The sequence below is a fragment of the Mesocricetus auratus genome, unplaced genomic scaffold, assembly GCF_017639785.1.
Source record: "Mesocricetus auratus isolate SY011 unplaced genomic scaffold, BCM_Maur_2.0 Super-Scaffold_100003, whole genome shotgun sequence".
Taxonomy (NCBI): Eukaryota; Metazoa; Chordata; class Mammalia; order Rodentia; family Cricetidae; genus Mesocricetus; species Mesocricetus auratus.
Window position 1 is genome coordinate 33,929,789 of NW_024429188.1, and position 23,767 is coordinate 33,953,555.

At 39.7% G+C, this 23,767-nt stretch overlaps 1 protein-coding gene across 14 annotated transcripts in view; it reads left to right on the forward strand.

The window, feature by feature from the left end:
* Positions 1 to 23,767, forward strand: part of Dmd (dystrophin) — a 2,157,616-nt gene that overhangs the window by 1,998,125 nt on the left and 135,724 nt on the right. For 3 of the 14 annotated variants that reach the window (XM_005080050.4, XM_013120531.3, XM_005080051.4), the window contains exon 1: positions 18,231 to 18,397. The exons of 10 other annotated variants lie outside the window; for them this stretch is intronic. In XM_005080050.4, the coding sequence (XP_005080107.1) occupies positions 18,378 to 18,397 (20 nt within the window). In that variant the 5' untranslated portion in view covers positions 18,231 to 18,377. Of the gene's footprint in view, positions 1 to 18,230; positions 18,398 to 23,767 lie in introns of those variants that run through there. One more of the 14 variants, XM_005080052.4, reaches the window with a different exon arrangement.

Here is a 23,767-nt window from a genome sequence, read left to right on the forward strand (position 1 = left end):
GTCTTTGAGAAAGTTTCTTGGTAGCTGAGTGCTCTTATTTCTGAAACTAAGGTATGAATAGAAAATCTTTATAGGCTTGTTTGAATTTAATAGTCAATAAATTGTAGTTGCAACTATTGTTACTGTTAGTAGCACTGGTGATAACCACACTGGTATTGGTCATTCCTTGTCCATTTATTAAAATTCATATTAATATATTAAAGTCCTACATAAACACATGTTAGTACATTATATTAAGGAAAAAATAAAACTTGAACCTTTGTGGGACAAAAAGGAAGCCAGACATAATGGCCTTTAATCCCAGCACCCAGGTGGCAGACAGAACAGAAAAAAAAATGCTGTACCAGATTTATATCACACTCTGCACCTGAGCCAATAGAAAGCTTTATTGTTGGATCACATTGTTTTGGTTCCCATGAGTCCACCTCACCTTAGGTATACTTTGGTATCACTGTCTCAGCTTATGTAGAAAGGTCTTATAAAAACCACTGCTGATGGGGTCCTGCTAAAACTGGATGCCATACAGTGTCTCCCATCTCAAAATCTATGCAGTAATGTTACTGTTATCTAGCTCTGTTCAGTCTAACTTACCCAGAATTTATAGTTTGCTTTGCTTTAAAAGTAATAGTTCAAATGAAGCAAGGCAATCTATAAACTCTGGGTAAGTTAGATGGAATAAAACTAAACACTGTATGATGTGAACTTGACTTTGAAAACCATGAATTATTCTAGTCAGGAGATATACAGATCCAGAAATAGATGAGAAATACAGAGATAGATATAGATATATTCAAAGTATGTATATTGAATCATACTATGTGCACTCTTAAGTTTGTTCTTTAAACAACTTCATCTGTACTGTTATATGAAGCTGTGGATTGTTTATCTTTACCACTGGAATATTCCATTGTGTGAATATATTCTATGTATTATGTGATTGACTATGCCATACTCAGAGTGATAATATAAACATTTTAAAATACATTATTGTATAAATGTATTTAAGCAAAAAATTACATTAAGCAATAGAATTTCTAGGTCACCGGGTGTATATATGTTCATCTTTTATGTATTCTTCTACTTCTCAGAATACTTACACAAATTTTCACTCCCATCAACAAAGCTTGAAAGTTCTAGTTGCTCTGTAAATGTCATAACACCTTGAATTGTTTGTCTTTCTTATTTTGTTGGGTGTGCCTAATGACATTTTATAACTGTGCCAAACCCTATAATCGTAGTCTCTGTGTTCTAATGCCTTCTTTCTTAAGGTTTCATTCTATTTATATTTCTTTAGCTCTGAATTTTGTGTTTCCTTGCTATTGCTTTTTGGCTTTGGAAATCAGACCCAGAGCTTCACTCCTGCTAAATATACATTACTTCTCACCCATACTCCCACAGTCACTAAGGACGAATGTGTTGTATAAATGCACATATAGTATGTGTGTATTTAAATATTACATATATAATGCATGTATACACACACTCATTTGAAAATATACAGCAAATTATGACATTTATCAAAATTCCTAAATTCATGGTGCAGAAGAGATCGCTCAGTGGTTAACGTTACTTGTTGCTTTTCCAGAGGACCCAGGATCAATTTGTAGCACCCACATGGCAGCTCGCAACCAACTGTAACTTTTAGTCCTAGGGGATCTGATGCTCCGCAGGGACTGCTTGCATGTAGTACACAGACTTTCATGCAGGTAAAACACCTATACACATAAAAATAAATAATAAAATTCCTAAATTTATTATATGTGTGTATGTCTGCTCACCACAGTTGTGCCCGGTCCCTGTGTAGGTCAGAAAAGGGTGTCAGATTTCCTGGAACTGAAGTTACAGGCAGCTGTGAGCTGTCACGTGGGTGCTTGGAAATGATCTGAGTCCTCTACAAGAGCAGCCAGCGCTCTTAACCATTAAGCAACCTCTCTAGTATCCTCCCCCTTCCTCCTCTCTTAATTGGATTATTAGAATAATCTCCTGGGCACACATTCTCATTTTTATCTGTTGCCTTTTAAAATATTTTAGATGTATTTCGTGCATATGAATGTTTTGCCTGCATATATATAACAGGTGTGTCTAGTGCCCATAGAAGTCAGAGCATGTTATCTGATTCTCTGAAATTGGAGTTATATACAGTTGTGAGCCACAATGAGGGTACTAGGAATAGAACGTAGGTCCTCTGTAAGAACAAGTGTTCTGAAGTTCTGAGCTATTTCTCAAGCCCCTTTTCTCTTTTTCATCACTATCTCTTCTAACCTAAAATGCAATTCCATTTGAAGAAAAAGACATTCTAGCTACACAATTGTTGCCAGTCTCTTCCATGTCTCTCCTATAAGAAGGAGCTTCCATTCCTTGTCAGCTACCTTCTAAGAAATATCATTAGATCAAACTATGAAGACCTAGATTTTTGTAGTAGGGTATTATTGATACTAATCCAAGAATGTGACTTAAAGACTGGATAAAATGGCATGCACAAGTCCCAGCACTTAGGAGATTCAAGTCAAGGCTGATAGAGTGAGACCTCATCTCTCTCTCTCAGACACCCAAAATGATTTGGTATCCTAATGGGAACTATTAGTATATTCTGTCAACTAGCTTTCTCAAGTAATAAAGTTTAATATTTCCCAATAATTTTGAGTTTCTAAAAAGCATAAACAAATATTATAGCACAGCTGTTTTTATCATAAAAATCTGTGCCTTGCAAATTATTAATGTGAGTTATTAGCTTAGAGAATCAACTTGAGAGCATTCCTTTAACTTTAGAAAATGATTTGTTTATTTATTTATGCATATGAGTGCTTTTTCTGCACGTGCATAAGTGTATTAAGTGCATTCCTGATATCCTTCAAGATTGGAAGAGAACGGCAGATCCCTTGGAACTGCAGTTACAGACAGTTGTAAGCCACTATGTCAGTGCTGAGAACTGAACCCTGGTCCTCTGCAAGAGCAGCAAGTGATCTTAACCACTGAGCCATCTCTACAGCCTCCCCCCACTTGTTTAACTCTTTATAGACTAACAAAAGTACCTGTTTCTTTTTATTCTTATTTTATTTATTATTATTACTATTGTTATTTATCACTCTTGACACAGTGGAAAACAGGAGAGGGAAGCCTAAAAATGAGGTGGGCAAAAGTGTCATGCTATAGCAAACTTTATTCAGAGCATCAGACAAGTTGTGCTCGGAGGGTTAAGAAGACTCACATGAACTACAACCAGAAAAACATAGGCATTAGAGAATCCCTCTGTACCAACAGCCAAAAGAACAAAGGGGTGAAATTCCACACATAATTCCACCAACAACAACCATTGCAAATCGAAGAAGGATGAGCAATCAATGGTCATTAATATCCCTCAATATTAATGGCCTTAACTCACCCATAAAAAGACACAGACTAGCAGAATGGATTCGAAGACAGAACCCTTCCTTCTGCTGCATAGAAGAAACACACCTCACCATCAAAGACAGACATTACCTGAGAGTTAAAGGTTGGGAAAAAATTTTCAATCAAATGGACCCAAGAAACAAGCAGGGGTAGCAATCCTAATATCTAACAAACTGGACTTTAAAATAAAATCAATCAAAAGAGATGAAGGAGGTCATTACATACTCATCACAGGTGAAACCCACCAAGATGAAGTGTCTATCCTGAACATCTATGCCCCAAATACAAAGGCATCCACATTCATTAAAGAAACATTATTAGAACTTAAATCTCATCTAAAGCCCCACACAGTTATAGTGGGAGATTTCAACACATCATTCTCACCACTAGACAGGAATACCAGACAGAAACTCAACAAAGAAGCAAAGGGTCTAATAGAAGTAATGACCCAACTGGGATTAACAGATATCTATAGAACATTTCATCCACATAAAAAAGAATATACCTTCTTCTCACCACCACATGGAACCTTCTCAAAAATCGACCACATACTTGGCAACATATCAAACCTCAGCAGCTACAAAAAAATTGGAATAACTCCATGCATCTTATCAGACCACCATGCTTTAAAATTAGAATTCAACAACAACACAAATTGCAGAAAACCTACAAACTCATGGAAATTGAATAATGCTCAACTGCACCATCCCTGGGTCAAACAGGAAATAAAAAAAGAAATTAAAGACTTCCTCAAATTCAATGAGAACGAAGACACAACATACCCAAACCTATGGGACACTTTGAAAGCAGTGCTACGGGGGAAGTTCATAGCACTAAGTGCTCACATGAAGAAACAGGAGGATAGTTATACCAGAGAATTAACATCACAGCTGAAAGCTCTAGAACACAAAGAAACAAACTCCCCCAGGAGGAGTAGACGCCAGGAAATAATCAAATTGAGGGCTGAAATCAATAAAGTAGAAACCAGGAAAACAATACAAAGAATCAATGCAACGAAGAGTTGGTTCTTTGAGAAAATCAACAAGACAGACAAACCTTTGTCCAATCTTACCAAACAGCAGAGAGTGAACACGCAAATTAACAAAATCAGAAATGAAAAGGGGGACATAACAACAGACTCTGAGGAAATCCAGAGAATCATTAGGTCATACTTTGAAAACCTGTACTCGACAAAATTCGAAAATTTAAAGGAAATGGATGACTTCCTGGATAGCTATCACTTGCCAAAACTAAATCAAGAACAGATAAGCAATTTAAATAGACCTATAACCCCTATGGAAATAGAAGCAGTCATCAAAAGTCTCCCAACCAAAAAAACTCCAGGTCCAGATGGCCTCAGTGCAGAATTCTACCAGAAATTCAAAGAACAGCTTATACCAATTCTTCTCAAAGTGTTCCACACAATAGAAGCAGAAGGGTCTTTGCCAAACTCTTTCTATGAGGCTTCAATAACCTTGATCCTCAAGCCACACAAAGATACAACTAAGAAAGAGAACTTCAGACCAATATCCCTCATGAACATTGATGCAAAAATACTCAATAAAATACTGGCAAATCGGATCCAAGAACACATCAAAACAATCATTCACCATGGTCAAGTAGGTTTCATCCCAGGGATGCAGGGATGGTTCAACATACAAAAATCCATCAACGTAATCCACCATAGAAACAAGCTGAAAAACAAAAATCACATGATCATCTCACTAGATGCTGAAAAAGCCTTTGACAACATCCAACACCCCTTCATGATAAAGGTCTTGGAGAGATCTGGGATAACAGGGACATACTTAAACATAATAAAAGCTATATACAGTAAACCAACAGCCAACATCAAACTAAATGGACAGAAACTCAACGCAATTCCTCTAAAATCAGGAACAAAACAAGGCTGTCCACTCTCTCCATACCTTTTCAACATGGTACTTGAAGTTCTAGCTATTGCCATACGACAACAAAGGGGGATCAAGGGGATACAAATTGGGAAGGAAGAGGTCAAACTTTCACTGTTTGCAGACGATATGATAGTTTACATCAATGACCCAAAGAACTCTACCAGGGAACTCTTACAGCTGATTAACACCTTCAGCAAAGTGGCAGGCTACAAGATCAACTCAAGAAAATCAGTAGCCCTACTATATACAGATGATAAAAGGGCTGAAAAAGAAATCAGAGAAACATCACCCTTTACAATTGCCACAAACAACATAAAATACCTTGGGGTAACGCTAACCAAACAAGTGAAAGACCTGTATCGTAAGAACTTTGAATCTTTAAAGAAAGAAATTAAAGAAGCCCTCAGAAAATGGAAAGATCTCCCATGCTCTTGGATAGGTAGGATCAATGTAGTAAAAATGGCAATCCTGCCAAAAGCAATCTACAGATTCAATGCAATTCCCATTAAAATCCCAGCACAATTCTTCACAGACCTTGAAAGAACAATAATCAATTTTGTATGGAAAAACAAAAGACCCAGGATAGCCAAAACAACACTGTTCAACAAGGCAACGTCTGGAGGCATCTCCATCCCTGACCTCAAGCTCTATTATAGAGCTATAGTCCTGAAAACAGCTTGGTATTGGCACAAAAATAGACAGGTAGACCAATAGAATCAAATTGAAAACCCAGGTATTAACCCACACACATATGAACATCTGATCTTTGACAAAGAAGCTAAAAATATACAATGGAATAAAGAAAGCATCTTCAACAAATGGTGCTGGCATAACTGGAGACTGGCATGTAGAAGAATGCGGATCGATCCATGTTTATCGCCATGCACAAAACTTAAGTCCAAATGGATCAAAGACCTCAATATAAATCCAGCCACACTGAACCTCTTAGAAGAGAAAGTGGGTGGTACCCTTGAACGAATTGGTACAGGAGACAGCTTCCTGAACATAACACCAGTAGCACAGACAGTGAGATCAACAATTAATAAATGGGACCTACTGAAACTGAGAAGTTTCTGTAAGGCAAAGGACATAGTCAGCAAGACAAAAAGGCAGCCCACAGAATGGGAAAAAATATTCACTAATCGCACATCTGACAGAGGGTTGATCTCCAAAATTTACAAAGAACTCAAGAAGCAAGTCTCCAAAACATCAAAGGACCCAATTACAAAGTGGGCTGCAGAACTAAATAAAGAGTTTTCAATAGAGGAGTCTAAAATGGCTGAGAGGCTCTTGAGAAAGTGCTCAAAATCCTTAGCCATCCGGGAAATGCAAATCAAAACAACTCTGAGATACCATCTCATTCCTGTCAGAATGGCTAAAATCAAAAACACCAATGACAATTTATGCTGGAGAGGATGTGGTGAAAGGGGGACACTCCTCCATTGCTGGTGGGAGTGCCAACTGGTTCAGCCACTTTGGAAATCAGTATGGAGATTCCTCAGAAAAATGGGAATAAACCTACCACAAGACCCAGCAACTGCACTCTTAGGCATATATCTAAAAGATGCCCATTCATACAACTAAGATGTCTGTTCCACTATGCTCATAGCAGCTTTATTTGTAATAGCCAGAACTTCGAAGCAACCTAGATGTCCCTCAACCGAAGAGTGGATAGAGAAAATGTGGTACATCTACACAATGGAGTACTATTCAGCAGAAAAAGTAATGGAATCATGAGATTCGCAGGCAAATGGATGACACTAGAAGAAACCATCCTGAGTGAGGTAACCCAGTCACAAAAAGAGAAACATGGCATGTACTCTCTCATATATGGATTATAGACATAGATCTGGGGAGTGCCTGCCTGCAATCCTATGGCCAGAGAGTCTGGGAAACAGAAACTTCATTCAGTGGCTGATCGAAGAAGAGGCAGACTCCCTGGGTTAAGTACTGAGCTGAACTCAAGAAAGCTAGTAACAGAGAGGGAGGACTGATGATCAAAGGGATTAAGACTGGGCTGGTTGAACCCCCAGAAACAGCTGACCAGACAAAGGTTAACTCTTGAATCCCAGGCATCAGCCTGGGAATCCAGCATGGGACTGATCAAGACCCCCTGAATCTGGGTGTCAGTGAGAAGGCCTAAGTAATCTATTGAGCCTTGGGCAGCAGATTAGTACCCATCCCAAGTATACACTGGGACTTTGGACTCCCATAGAACAATGTGAGGTGCACTCTCACCCTGAACTCTTGGGGAAGGGTCTAGATCCTGCCCTATATGAAATGACAGACTATGGACACCCCCATGGAGGGCCTCACCCTCCCTGGGGGAATGAGGGGATAACGGGGGAGGGGGGTTGGGGGAGGGCATGAGAGGAGGGTAGGGAAAGGGAGAGGGACCTGGAACTGACTTGTGAAGCAATCTTGTTTGTTATCTAAATTTAAACTGGAAAATAAAATTAAAAAATTAAGACTCACATGAGTAAAGTGTTCAATCACAAGCCGCACATGGTGGGTTAGCCTCCTCATGGGCCAAAAACCGTGTTTTTCCATAGAGGCATATAAACAAATCATAATTGCCACTTGTAATGAATAATCTGAAGTAAACTCACGCTTACCCACTATACCTTGGAGGAACAAAAATATTCTAAGATCAATTCTGTGTTTTGAAAAAAGTTGAAATCACAAGACTCTTGTTTTCTTGGACTTTTGTGCAAGCTCTCAGTATTCTCCTCACACAACTTCATTCTTGGACCATGTTGCAGCGATCATCATCATCATTATGTATGTGCTTATGGGTATATATATAGCAGATATTCCACAGCATGGAGAGATTAGGAGAAACTTTTGGAAGTTGGTTCCTATTTCTATCATGGGTTCCAAGGAGAGAACTGAAACCATCAGGCTTGGCAGGAAGTGCCTTTGTCAATTGAGTCATCTTGCCAACCCTAAGCCACTTAGTTTGTGATCTTCAAGAGGTCATACTGAACAATTCCCCCTTTATCTTTGATTTCTATATTCTTCTTAATTTCTGAAAATATCTTAATGTGGCTGATATTATGTTTGGTCATATGTGTGTTTATCCCACTGCTTCCGCCTAATAGACTGTAATTTTGCTAAAGACAAGACCTTATTTCCATTGAGTCCCAATAGTTGAGGAATCTGATAACATTATAGAATCTTTTCCTATATTTCAACACCAGATCTCTAGTCTAGTACCCCCTGCCCCCAGGTTTCACTAACAATAAAGAAAAGCAAGAGGAGTTTGACAGATCAAAGAAGACACATGCAAGAACTCTATAAATATACCATTGTTGTCATCCTTCAAATAAATTCATATAGGAAGATATTTAACAGAGAAATTTACCCTGAGAGTGAACACTTTAAATAATTCCTTAGAAATTCTAGAAAAATAAAAATTCATTGCAGTCATATTTTCTTTTCATATTTGAAATTTTTTCCTGTGCTGTCAAGATGACTCAACATGTACAGTCACTTGCTTCAAAGCCTGATGAATTGAGTTATATCCTCAAGCAACGTGGTAGAAGGAGAGAACTAACTCCTGTTAGTTGTACTTTGACCATCACATTTCTACTATGACTTGTACACATACATATGTACCTACAAATAAATGTTAAAAGATGTTGAAAATCTTAACAGATGAATCAGAGTTGGAGTACTGGATTCAGCCACTGATATATCATTAACAGTAAAGCTGTTTTACACACACACAGAGATAGGGAGGGGGGGGTTCTTTTTCAGTGGTAGGAAATGGACACAGGACCTCAGACATGCTAGGCAAGATCTCTGCTGCTGAGCTGAACCCATCATCTATTCATTTCCTCTTTCGCTGATATCTGACTGTGGAATTCCTAACACATACAGCTCATTCAAAACCTGCCACCCCAAGCAATGACTGGTGCAGGTTGTGACTCATGTAATGAGGGCCCACCCCTGACACTGCCAGAGGGGCCAGAACCCAGAGGCTAGATAGCCCAGAGAGCTAGGATAGAACCAAACATAACTGATTCCTACTGATATTCTGCTATACTCGTAGACAGGGACCTAGCACAATCATCATCAGAGTGGCTTCATCCATCAACCAATAGAAACAGATGCAAAGACCCAGAACCTAACCTTAGGTAGAGCTCCAGGAATTCTGCTGAAGATGGGGAGAAAGGATTGTAGGAGCCAGAGGGGTGAAGAGGTCAAGAAAACCCACAGAATTAACTAACTTGGGCTCATAGGGGCTCAAAGAAACAGAACCGACAAGCAGAGAGCCTGCAAGGGACTGATTTAGGCACTCTGTATATATGGTACAGTTGTGTAACTTGGTGTTGTGGGACTCCCTGGATGGTGGCTGTCTCAGATTATTTCTCCTGCTTTTAGGACCCTTTTCCTCCTGCTAGGTTTGTCTTGTCTAGCCTTGTCTTGTCTTCTTAGAGGGGAGGTGCCTAGGCTTTTTGCAACTTGATACTTCATGTTTGGTTGATATCCCTAAGAGGACTGCCCTTTCCTGAATGGAAAAGAGAAGGAGTGGAAGGGGGAGGGGCTAAGAAGGGAGGAGAGAGGGGAAATTACAGTGGGATGAAATATATGAGAGAAGAATAATTTTTTCTTAATTTTCAAGACAGGATTTCTCTGTGTAGGCCAGGCTGGCCTGGAACTCACAGAGATCTGCCTGTCTCAGCCTCCCGAGTGCTGGGATTAAAGGTGTGTGCCACCAATAAATTTTTAAAAAATAGAAAACTGTCACCAAGAGGCCTCCATACTGATACCTCCCAAATCAGTATTCACTGTCTCTCTTACAATGTCCTGCTATCTGAAAACACAAAGCCAGATACACCTTTTTTCTTAAAATACGTCTGAATAATAATCATGTTTTAACATTTACATGAAAAGTACAATAGCAAATACTGTAATGTTTCTACACATCTTAGGCTGTGGTTATGAATTCATCTTGTAAAGAAATTGTTTACTTACTTGCTTTCCCTTTTCTTGGAGATAGTTGTGGCAGTGTTTCCAGACAAGATCTCATTATGTCTGCCAGGATGACCTTGAGTTCACTGACTAGTACAGGACTTCCTTAATCTCACAGCGATCCTGTCTCAGCCTCCCGAGAACTGGCTTTCCTACTAAAAAAAAAAAAACAAAAACAAAAACAAAAAAACAAAGCAAGAAAGGTTCTGTTTGTAAACCGTTGAAAGAGGAAGGCCAGAGACACTTAGACCTCTCATTTTCCTTCATACCACAACCTAAAATAAAACATTTAAGTGTTGACACTGAATTTATTTTAATTTTGTGGTGTTCTATATTAAAACAGAGCCTGACTGTGTAGACCAAGCTGGTCTTGAACTGATAGTTTTTTCTGTTTCAGTCTCTCTAGAGCAAATGCGATTATAGGTATGCAGCACCACACCTAGTTTTCTGCCATATTCAAACAATAACGACACCACAAACAAACAAAGAAGGAAGATAGGTTCCTTTTGTAAAGTCCTGAAGAGGAAGGGTTGACAGACACATAGAGCCATCATTTTTTTTTGAAGCAGTAATCTTGAACACAGTGGACTGGCATCCGGGGAGTCACACTTGTGCAGCAGTTCACTTTGCATTAATAGTATTCCCCAGGCTTCAAATGCCTTTCAAAGTCATCGTGTGATTTTGACCCATAATCTGTTCCTGTTCAGTGGCATCCACATTCCATGTTTTTACAGAGGATTTAGCACATACACCCTAAGTGGTTAAATTGTTCACCTAGAAAGGGGTCTAGTGAGTTACTTATAAGGGGCTAATTTGGCCTAGTCTCTGTTCTGCATTTTGATGTGTATGCTGTCCAAAGCAACTATCCTTGCTGCACGTCAAGAAAGCTGCTTTTGATAGGACATAATTCTTGGAGATATTCATCTTAAATGGGAAAAAACCTCATGCCTTCATCTGTAGTATTAGAATATTGCATTTCCCTTCTCTGTTTCAAGATGACTTCCTTGTTCAATTAATTGACTGGCAATTCCTTTGTTTACTCAATATCAAGAACAAGTCATAAGTATTAATAGTGCTTAGGTTGTCATTTAACATTTTTTAAGAAATTTAAGACTTTCAGAAAAGGGTACTTTATGAAGGCATGTATGTAGAATTTTACGTTTTAATTAAGAAGACTCAGAATGAAGTGAGCCACTGACAGGAACACATGATTGCTTCTAAAACCCGTGTGACTGGCTGATGCATGTTCAGGATTTTTTTTCTCGTGGATAATAAGTCCTAAGACTTGTTTCAGGAACAGTGACAGGACTAAAACAATTAGAAAAGACAAAGCTGCTCTTTTGCAATCATCTGCTCATAAATAAAACTTGGGCTGTGAATTATTTTCCAGGGAAGCAGATCACTCTGAAAACTAAAGCTGTCTCAATTTTTTGAATGTTCAAACCAAACCACTCTCCTGGCTCGATGATGATTTGCTTTGACAAATAAATATTTACAAAGTATGAAGTATAGATTTTGTGTACTTCCTAAGGCCAAAGCATACTGTTTACACTAAAATTTAGTATTTCTCATCTAAGCTACACCAAAAGAAGAACATAACTTAAAAGTAATTCTCTCTTGTAGCAGACTGTTCATTAATCATTCTTTAGATAATATTGGCACTGTGAGTTTTCGGTTAGGAAGAAAAAACCTGCAATTTCTGGATTGATCAGAAAATCTGAGCACATTAGTGGAGAAAGCAGTCAATTCTAGTAAAGCAAAATTGTCTCTAACCCCAACTGTGAAGTCAAGAAGAAAAACAATCAACTTTTTCCCATTTCCAGTGATAATTTTTCTTCATTGGGTAATTCTAAGGGTTAATTTATGATTTGAGAAAAGACTATCAGTTTCCCTATTTTTTCCCCAAAGTGTGGTTGTGTGTGGGAGGGAGGTAGAGAGGTCCCAGAATGAATTCACTAATTGGGGTTTTCACCTGCTGTGCGTCTAATCGAGTACAAAGCCTTATTTGTAGCTGAAGAGAAAGATTATGCAGAGTGTCAGAATTTCTGCCTAATTTTGAAATTCCTGTTATTTGGAACAATCAGCTTGGGAAAGGCAGACCAATAGCTACAGCTCTGAGTTGTTAAGGTGGACCAGGAATGTTGTAGCAGATATACATGAGCTACCTTAATCAGCTCTCCATTTTTAGCAGGTGCTGTAGTTCATATAAGCCTGGCAGTGCTATAGCTTGCAGGCTAATAGGTAGGCTGATTCTTTCCCACTAAGCGACTACCAGCCTCTGAGGTTAATGAAGTGTGCCTTTATTTTAGTGAAGATGCTAAACTTCACATCTTTTTAGATGTTCAGCTTGATATAGGTGGCTCTGTGAAGCTTTGAGAAATCGTATTAAATGAAAACTGCTTGCAATTGAAGAAGAGTTCGACTTTATCTGGAACCTGTCTGGTGAAATCTCTGGTGTAGCTGGCAGCTGTCTCAGAAAACTTTCTGCAGCCTGGCTTATTCTACCTCCCTGCAAAAGAAAGTCCTGGAAAAAATAAGCTTTTATGGGAGTATGATGTACTCTGGGTCTGAAAGCAGAGCTTTCAGAGTTGATTGCTGATGGTTTAACAATGATCTAGGGGCATTGTTATACGTATTTTAATTAGTATGCCATCACATTTGCCCTAAGTGGCAGTGATTCACCATTATTGTAAGCATTTGTTGGAAGTCTGATTCATAGTCTCTGGCTAGAGTTTACACTGTGCAAAGAGAAATATACAGATATTATATGTTTACTGGATATCCAAGTGTTGACATTTTACTATAAAATACGCATTACTTACTTGAAGAAATACCTATTCTCAGAATGGGTTTTTACAAAATGGTACAGGTAATATTTCATGTTGGCTGCAGTGGCTCTTAAAGCAAGCTGGCTCTTAGAAAATGGTGATGTTCCTTAGGGCCACCTCCCTGGTGAATGTGCAGGGAATCCATTCCTTGTCATTTTCTTATTCTGCTAATTAGTTTTTATACCACAAAACTATCTTTATCTCATTATGCTCAATATTTAACTTAACATCTGTCCAGTCAACCTCTAATCCTGTTTTGACAATTCTTGTTGGTTAAATGTTATCCATTCAGTTTTGGGATTCGCCTTGGGTTAGTAGGTCTGTAGTGATATAAATAACAATGGCACCCATAGGCTCATAGATCTGAACTCTTAGTCATCAGGGAGTGGTACTATTTGAGAAGGAGTACAACAGTTAGGAGTGGTGGCATTGTTAGAAGTGTGTCACAGGGGGTGGGCTTGAAGTTTCAAAAACTCATGCCAAACCCAGAGTCTTGGCCAACACATCAGAACGTAGCTCTGGCCTAATTCTCCAGGAACATTTCTGCCTGCATTTTGCCATGCTGCCTGTTGGTGACATGCTGATACTGAACCAAACCTCTGAAATTGTAAGCAAGCCTCCAATTAAGTGTTTTCTGTCTTAAGAGTTACCATTATCATGGTGTCTCTTCACAACAAAAGAACTCTAAAACAAGGACTCATCCTTGGTTATAAGTTAGACTTTCCTGGAGAGCCTTAAAAATCCCAATGTCTAGGACCCATTAAATTAGAACGTAATAATACTGTGTCAGTTATGTGTGGAATATTGGAACATTTTAACATTCCTCATGTGATGTTAGTGAATTTGGGACTATCATCTCACTTCTTCCTTCTCTATGTATACATCTAAGTCATCCAGGGATCCCTTAATGTCTACTTTATATTATAATTTCTTACTCCTTCTGCTACCACCATCCTTCCTTCAGATTCCCCTTGTATTGCAATAGCATTGTACCTTGTAGTGTAATTCCACATTGCCTTGTGACCCAGCCATCACACCATTACTCTAGTGATTTTTTTTTTTTTTTTTTTTTTTTTATTTTCAGAAGCCCTTATTTATTCCAGATAGTTACACAAAGCCCCAGGTTAAACCTTAGATGTGTTCCCAGTTATCAAGTTTCAGAATACTCAGCCTGACTCTCCATCCCCTCTCTCTGAGAAACACTAAACACTTCCAGAAAGTTCTTCCAAAAATTCTCTAGAATGGCCTCTGTGAACAGAGGACACATGCCTTTTTTTCTTTCTTTTTTTTTTTTTTTTTTTTGGTTTTACGAGACAGGGTTTCTCTGTATTGTTTTGGAGGCTGTCGGTCCAGCTCTAGTGATTTTTTTAAAGGCAAATCTGATAAAGCCAAATTTGTAGCTACATCACTTCACCTTTCAGAAAGTCCCACACACACCTTTCAAGTACAGATCAACTCTAGATTTTTACAGCAGTCCTTTCTTATTTTTTTATATAACTTCTGTGTTGGCTTTCCCTCCCGAAGGCAAGTAGACCACCAAAGATCTTGGAAAGAATAGAGTTTGTTTTCCTTTGCACCTATTCATATTATCATTTTGATTTCAATGTGGCTTTTGTGGGCCTAATAGGAACTTTATATAAATATTTGTTCAATGACTGTTTCATCTGATTTTCCATCCCAAGGGTGAAACTGCATTTGCTATGCAGCTCTCAGTGTCTAATCTATTGCTCTAGAAGGTGGCTTAGGCTAGAGTGGTTTCTTTTGGGTCAGCATTCAAATAGAAACAAGGTACATTCAATATGGGTACTTGAAGACAGTATAATGAAAAACCTATTTCAAAGATCTGGGCAAAGTGGGCATAAAACAAGCAACGGTAAAATTGTGAAAGTGAGCAGAGGAAAGGAATGGCTTGGGGAACCTGCAGAATGCAGGACATGAAGGGAAAGATTGCCCAATAAGACTTGTGGCTACAGGTCAAAGAACCCAGATACTTTTGTGCCCGGGGTCAGCAGGAGGGAGCTTGAGAAATAAATACCTAGTTATCACTCGCTTTCTTCCCTTTCATCTTCTTCCATGGGCCTTTCATCACTGCCTCCCACTGGTTGAAAGTGAGTGGAAATCAAAGGACAAGAGAGCCTGATTCCATGGAGGTTCAGCCTCCTGGGGCACAGAGCAGAGAACACAGAGTAGGCATGGAAGGGAGAGGGGAGAACAATATCCAGCCCAAAATGGTAGCTTAGAGAACTAGATTTTCGAAGGTGTGAGCAAAGTTGGAGTGACTGAAAGATGAATGTTTTAGCTATAGGAAAGTTTATTGAATCCCCTTCTTGAGCCCTTTGTGTCTCGTTCCATTTTTACTTCAGTTTCCACCAAGTTCACTCTCTTTGCTCTCATCTGTCAGTTGAGCTTGCTTGTGAGCACTCTAACGACAACAGAGACAGTGCTCGTGATAAGAGAGGGTCTGTCTGTGGCAGTGTAGCCGAGAGGCCGACATCATAACTCTTAGCAGCAGGCTCTGATTGCAGCTCTTGCGCTACCATGTTCTAGTTATGATGGTGAGGCTAAGAGCTCATTCATGGGAAGATCTTTAGTCAGGTTTTCAACTGGATTTTCTTCTCATGGCAGAACTCCGGGTCCTTTTCTTGTTTGTGGTTCATATCAGAGCAAAACAGCAATAATAACAGTGATAATAATAAGGGAGAATTGTGACATAGTCTAGTCAGTACTATAGGTTCAATCCCCTACATCATGCAAAATTAAGAGTAATATGAAACAGCTACTCTAAATAAGCAACACACATACACATATAGCATCACTATAAAATTTGCACAGACAATGAACTTACTTATTAATTAAAACTCACAATATGTCTGAAATCAACAAAACAGTGAATGTGTGCCCATGCCATTCCTTATTAATACTTTCAGTATTTTCTAAAATGATATCAAGATTTTGGAACAAGTGTTTAAGTGCCTATAGCTTCAGTCTAAAAAAGAACTTAATGCTATATTTTTGAGAATTGCCATCTGTCAAATTTCAAAAACTCTGAATAGTGATTCTATATTTTCTATTCTTTTCTCTTTTCCCTGACAAATCATTCTTAGTAGTTCTCTAATTGGATAGAAGGAAAATAGACTTTTGCATTTATAGTTTGGAGAAACAGCAGAACCCCTGAATCTTGAGCAGTTCACTTAAATGTAAAACCATCAGCCAACCAACAGAAAACAAAGAAAGGAAATGACATCAAGCCTCCTCACACAGGGGTTGCAGATCTTTAGTCAATTGTTCTAATATTTTCAAGTGTCCGTGCTGTAGTGTTTGTTCCTTCTCCTTACAGTAAACAATATTTAAGTGTTATCCAGCATAGACATAAAGATTACTGCCACTGATTTACTGCGAAATCACTACTTTCTCATCAAAGGCCACTAATCCCTCCACGCCAGAGAAAGATAGAGGCAGATCTAGAATCTACTTTTGAGTCTACGGACACCCTCACCCCCAAATAAGTATGCCCTCCTTAGACCACAATAGCATGGTGTCTTCAGCTCCCTAGCTCAAAATTGCTACAGCAAAGCAAAGGCAGACCGAGTCTTTGAAGGGAAATGCCAGAAGTAACTTATTTGCTTTAAGATAGCAACACTAGTCTTACCTAAAGGCACATAGCTTTAGTGATAACGTCTACATCTTTATCTGTTTTGTCAAAGGCAATGAAGAAACCCGAATTCCTCTTTTACTTTCTCCCTTTCTGCCTCTTTGCTATGCTGTGACATACCAATAAGTGGAAATTGATGTTGTCAGTCCTTTCAGCTCAAACAATCTAAGGAAAAATGTTGAGGCGAGTAAAGATGATATTTAAAATAATTTTTAAAAAATTACATTTAAAGTGTATGAATTTTCACCAGAAGAGTGAAAAACAAATGGTTGAAATATAAAAAGAAAAAGGCCAAGAAAGGAACAAAGAGAAACAATGAGAACGCAGACTAATTCTTTGGAGTCTAAGATTTGAAGATATGGAGACCATGGAAAATTCTTGTGCTAATGAAAGCTTTCTTCTGTTGGGAATGTTTCCAAGCTCAAGACATTCGTGTGTAGTTAAACTGTACCTGCCTATTTCAGCTTCTGATATGAGTCACACTGGGTCATCAAGTCTACAATCTTTTCAAATCCAGTGCTATCCTGGAAAAGAGATCCTTCCACATTTTTCCAATACTTAAGACAAAACCACTGGCGGTACTGGCCTGTGAGTCTATAGTAGTGCCTCTCCAACTTTAGTGTGCTCAGTTTTGTGTGTGTGTGTGTGTGTGTGTGTGTGTGTGTGTGTGTGTGTGTGTGTGTGTGTGTGTTTGATTTGCTAGATCCAGGTTAGGACCCCGGGGTTTTTTCCCATTTCTATGGAGTCTGTAAGTTATGGTAGAACTGTTAGCCCTAGAAGTACATTTTGAGAATCAATGCTATATCACCAACATAGATGTTTCTTTTTTTTTTTAACATAGATGTTTCTTAAGAATCCAGTGTAGTCAGGCATTGTGATGCACACTTTCAATCCTATCACTGGTAAGAAAAAAAGCAGGCGGATCTCTGAGAATTGGGGCCACCCTGATCTACATATTAAGTTCTAGGATAGTGAGAACTATGTGAGAGGCCCTGTCTCAAATTAAAAAAAAATCCAATAGGATGAGTTTGAATTTCATGTTTTCCTGCCCTACTCTTTTAATTTTTAACTGAGGAAGGGGTGGAGGAGGGAGGTGAATACCTTCTCGCGTGATTATTATTTTTTCTTTCATTTTCTAAAAGGAAAACTCTAAGCCCACACACTAATTATCTGTGATGAGGTCATTTGCACCTAGGTCATTTATTTAGGCAACAAGTAGTCTTGCCAGGGGATTTTTAAGGGGATGCTGGCAAGAGGACATGTAGCTTCCAGGTTCCTGGGTCTACCCTCAACTCCTGTCGGTCCTTGTTTGTATCTTTTTATTTTGTTTTTTTCTTTTTCTGTTCTGTTTTGAAAGCACTCACTGTCCCTGGCTGTCCACGTTCCCAGGTCCTTAGGTGGGGGCGGAGCCCTGCCCGGCCCCGCCCCGTCTGCACGCAGCTCCCCCTCCCTGTCCGGCCCGCCCGCCAGCCCGCCAGCCAGCCCGGCTCCTCCGCAGTGCTTTCGGCTGCGAGCCTGGGCGGCGGCGCTCGACTTTCGGTGAGCCCCGCGGTTTGGGCAAGCTTACTCCTCCGCGCTAAGCTCCCGCCCCTGTCTGCCTGCGAAACCCTTACAACCATGAGGGAACAGCTCAAAGGGTAAGTGGTTCGTAGCCCCGAACCCCTTCCTATCTCCGCAATTCGTGCACTTGTGGCACGAGTAGCTGCCAGGAGAAGGCAAAACTTGGACCAGAGGCGGTGGTGGCTGGTGGTGGCTGGTGTAGGCTAGACCCAGGCATAGGGGCAGCTTTTCCACCAGTCCTGGGAGCCTCTGCAGGTGCGTCCCTGGGGCTTCCACCCCGGCGCCAGTGGCAGTGCTCGCCACTCAGCTCCTTCCTGGCTGCTGGGACAGGCTCTGAGAGCTAAAGCGGATTTCTCCCTTTGCTCAGAGAGGGACAGCTCGCTCCTCCCGCGAGGATCGGGCCCGGGGAGCTTTTTGCTCTTTTCCGGGGCTGCCAGTGTGAACATGAATCAGGCAAGCTGTTCCCCCAAATCGCCTTTGGACCTGGCAGGAGAAAGGGGCGCACGCGGTTCTACCTTGCATTGCACTGCTAAGTGCCAAAAGGTCAACTTTCTGCCTGATTTCTTCTGAGGATTCCAACTGACATTTCCCTCGCTGTGTTTTCTCCTGTGCTTAGTCCATGCTTCACCACTTGAAGAAATAAAGAAAACAAGAACAATTAAAGCCTAGAAAGTCTAAGAATTGCCAGAGAAGAAAGAGAGGCTCGAGGGTTTATCGTTTTCTATTGATTGCTATTATTATGGTTTATTTCTTGGGCTTCTTTTGAGCTTCAGTGCGGAGTCTTTTTCAGGGTTCCTTTTCTGCTCCTCCAGGTTGTTTTTAAGCAAAGTTTGTCATTCCTAATCTGATCACAATGGAAAGGGCAAGCCAATGCTTATCTCAGTTAAATGTGAAGTTAAGTTTGAAACTTAAATTGAAGAGGGTTAATTGTCTAAGGGAGCATAGTATTAATTATAAAACGCTTTAACACCAAAGAAAAATCCATGTTCTGGTTTAAGTAACAAACTAAAGTGATATCTACATTCTTTTTTTTTTCTTTACCAACATGCTCTTCCTGCTGTCTGTTCTTGTCACCCCGTCATCTTTTTTTGCCTAGATATTTTTATTTCCTTGTTCCAATCCTTCAAGGGAGGATACCCTTGTTCTTAAAGAAGCGAGAAGAGCAAATGAAACAGTGTAATTATATGAAAGGTTTCTGACCCTTGAGCACTGTGGAATTGTTTTCAGTCGTCATTGTTTGATCTTGCACTGGACACGACCCTGAAGTGAAATTGCCTTGACCAAAGTTGAGGGTGGGTGGGAGGTAAACCTTGAAAAGCAAATAGAACTGGGAGGACAAGTAACAGCTAGAACAGCCACCAAGGCCATCATCTTTGCCCTGAGTTGAGCCAAAGAGAATAAAATGATAAATATATCTGAGAACAAGAAATGGGAACTGGAATAGTATTTCTGATGCTTAGACTGACACATAGCCACTGTAGTCCCTTCCCCACAGTAGCAGAAACTTCTAAATATATTTCCCATCCCCACCCTGCCAGTATTCCAGCCGTACTAGCCAAGTTCAACAATTCAGCATGCAAATGCCAAGGTTCCTCTAGAAAGAGTCTGCTCCCGAGATTAACGAGAAATCTCTCTCTCTCTCTCTCTCTCTCTCTCTCTCTCTCTCTCTCTCTCTCTCTCTCTCTCTCTCTCTCTCTCTCTCTCTCTCTCTCTCTCTCTGTGTTGTGTGCACTGTGTGTGTGCACTGTGTGTGTGTGTGTGTATCAGTGTGCTCCAGATTATTATGAAGCCAAACTCTAATCCTCTACAAAGCACAAGAGAAGGCTACTTTTTTACACTGGTGCATAGTGATTAGTTCATCCCTGGAAATAGTGGAAAGAATATAGAATATTTTCAGTACCAACAAAAAAAAATCAGTGGTTGAAAAAGAAATCTTACTTTAATTAGGCAACTGCCATTTCCTCAGTGCATGCCTTAGATATGTGTTACTTTTATGTGTCTAATGTTTGTTTTTAAGAAACTACAAAAGCAGTTCCAATAAGTCTGATTATTCTAGCACTGACAGCAGGAATAGCTCCAAGGCGGTGATAATAACCTTGCACACTACCTGAAACTAAAAAAGGTGAAAGAAAATTTAAGTTCTATGGTAGGAAATTAGGTCAACCCTATGCTCAGTAGAGTAATGCTTTAATTTCTGATTATTGACAAGTAGGTGCTGCTAGGATCTTTTGTCACAGGCCGCAATTTAATACTTTAATTTATAGCATGGTGTCAAATAAAAGGAAAAGAGAGATTATTTGTGGTTTGTACACATAAAGTGTGTGTGTGGGAGTTAGGTTGAAGATTGCTCAGAGAGGTGTATCTGATTCGAGGATTTAGAGTCTGTGGGACCAAAATCAGTAGCATGTTTCAAAGATGTGAGGAGGGTTCTCGGGATTGTGTATGTAGTCAGTGTCAGTGTTAGTGTACATAAAGAATTGTGGTCTGTATTGAACATCATTGTTCTCAGGAAGGCCGAGGCAAAGATGTACACAATAACTTGTGAACATGCTTAAGAATATGTTTTTTGTTGGAATATATATATAGTGTTTTCCTGGTGTGTAAAAAGCAGAGCTTAGTTTTCTATAAGATTTGAATATTCCAGGTAAATGTGAGTTAACCGTCTTGAAAATGCAAGAATTTTCTGGATTTTTAACGACAGTCACTGAGTAGCAAATGCAACTGTAAAATCCAAACAGATCATCTCTCCTGTCCTTAAATTAGTGTATCCTTCAAGATAGAATAGAGCCGAGCTAGGTAAATGTGTGCCTACCATTGTCTTCCCGTCTTTTGAGGGAGGAGGTTTACTGTCTTTCCCTCTAGGGCTTTGATTTCACTCCGGATACAAAATTCCCATATGGAGTGAAGTGAGTATTTGGTTCTTGTCCCCCAATTTGATGTTCATTCAACTGTGTTGCAAAGCATATTAGTGTTAAATGATGAAAAGGTCAGCTTTCTGATTTTGAGGATCAATCATACCCTTTATTCTTCTCTTCTTTCCACTTCCTTCCCTTAGTGCTGCTTTGCAACTCAAGTGAAGCTAAGACTGAAAAGGTGAAATCTACATCTGCCTTTCTAGTTACTTTGTATTGCTTGAAAAGGAAAAAAATGTTGAAGGGGAGGAAGATAAAAGAGGGCTGATTTGGGGAATTATTTGAGTTGTTCTTTTAGCTGATGTATTCAAATACTCTGGAATCTTAGGAAATTGGGAGAATAGTACCCATCAAACAAATAAAGAAGGATGGGATGGCGGCTGGCAGTTTCTTCTGTCTTCTCACAATGGAAATTCCTATTTTGCTGAAGACTGATGGATTACAATATAATTTGTAAGACCCTTTTCATAGTTTTTAACCTGCTTGGTGACTGTCATGAAAAGACTAGGAATGTAGGTATGTTGATAAACACGAGCTTGCTTCTGTTTTTGTTTTATTTGTCTTTTGGACATGGGATATGGGGAACTACATCAAACTCCTGTTAGTGCTTTCTCTCTGTGGAATTCTGCTGCAAATTGTATGCACATTTCTCATTCCTTTAAGGATTCCATTTGCTGCAAGTTTATTTCATTGCCCTGTTTCTCTTATGTGAAATCAGTTTCAGATGGTTGCTTTTCAGAGTGGTTGTGTGTCCTTGGCTGGTCAGGTTTATCAGCCTAGCCAGACAGTTTCCTGCAGGTCCCTTAAAGATGTCATCGTCGACCCAATGTCCTGGAAATGGGACATTGTGTGTCTAGTAAGGGCCTTATGTGTGGACATTTCCATCCTTTCCCATGTTCTGTCACTAGGGCTTATATCTATATGGGCTTTCAAAAGGGAGGAAACTGGAAATGTCTATAGAATTGGGAATCACAGTTACTTTTTGAGCTACAAATCACTCCAGAACAAGCAACACTTTTTCCACGAAGCTGCAGGCTGCAGGCTCCTTGTGCTGTGCATATAAAGTACCAGTCCCACCCACTCCTTCTCTACATCATAAACCAGCGTGGCCATGGGCTTTCCCAAGCCTTCCCAAGGTGTCTGCCACCTCCCATGCTCTTCTTACTCTCACCGACTTCCATGTCACTCTGTTACATTCCCTCAATGGATAGCCCTGATTGACACGCTTCAAATGTGAATTTTCTCTGCAGAAAAGTAAAACAGAAATGGACACATTTGGAAGGGAGTGAGAGCCATTCACAAGTGAACATTTTCTTGCGAATTGATTCCAGTCGCCTCCACAGCTCAATTACTGCACTGTAAATCTCACAGGGAGGATGGTCTTTGAAATTGTACTGTTTGGAAAATTTCCACATGTCTTTATGATAGTTATAATTGTATTTATCACACTACTTGAAGTGCTTCTCCTTTGGACTTCTTTTTAACCGAATCCATGTTGAGTATAGTTTTTGCTCTCTGGGAAGGATCATCTGTAAGTTTCCACATCTCTGTTGTAATGAATGGTAACTTGGGGACAGTGCTGCAGCAAAATGACTGTATTCAAATGTGTCAGTTATGCCTTTGCCTCTTTACCAGGTGAGTACAGGTGCCACAAATCACACCACCTGTGGGCTATAAAGCCTGAAGTTCAAAACCTACACTGAGTTCATTTGAAATTATTGCTTCCCCAAACTCCTCTTTTTGTGTGGGTCCTCTGTATTTTCTGGCCCTTTGACATGCCCAAATTGAAGTTCTTTCTTCCCTCTCTGGCCCCCACATCCCATTAAAAGATTACAAATAAGCTCAGCATACGAATGCTGAGATATTGCTCCAAGTTGCATTGTATTCTCCCAAAGCTCACCATGTAATCTCTGAAAACAGGAAATATGATGCTATGGTGATTCATGTAGATGGGCCAAAGTAAGGTAAAGTATATGTAGTTATCTCTCCTGGGTTTTTTCATGCAATTGAATGAGGAACAAAGGTGTTTTGTTCCTTTTGTGGCAGGAGCTAAGAGCAGGCAACCACACTTTAAGAAATGGATAAGTGTGAATGCTTCATTCAAGTCTAAGTAAATATTGGGAAAAGGGAGGTGGTCTACAGAGTACTGAGTTTAAAGACATTCTAAAAGTAACGGGAAGAAGGAAGAATGATAGGAAACTGAAACGGAATACAGGTGTCACCAATATGAAGTCTGACCATGGAAAAGAAAGAATAATGGAAGGAGGACCGAGGAAACAAATGAGAAATTAAGTGGTATGTAATTATGGAAGTGACAGAGCTGAATGACAATTGTCATTTTCCCGTATGGAAGTTTCACAGTGGAGAAGTGAGGAAATCATGACCGATTTATAACAAGGTCAATGTCAAATTTGTCAAAAACAGTAGGGTATCCAATGTGTGGGTGTGAAAAACAAATTCTAGAACTAATCCTGTTAGTATTGCTCTTTCCCTTTGAAAACAAAGGAGCCTTTCTGCATGCAAGATGGTCTGAAG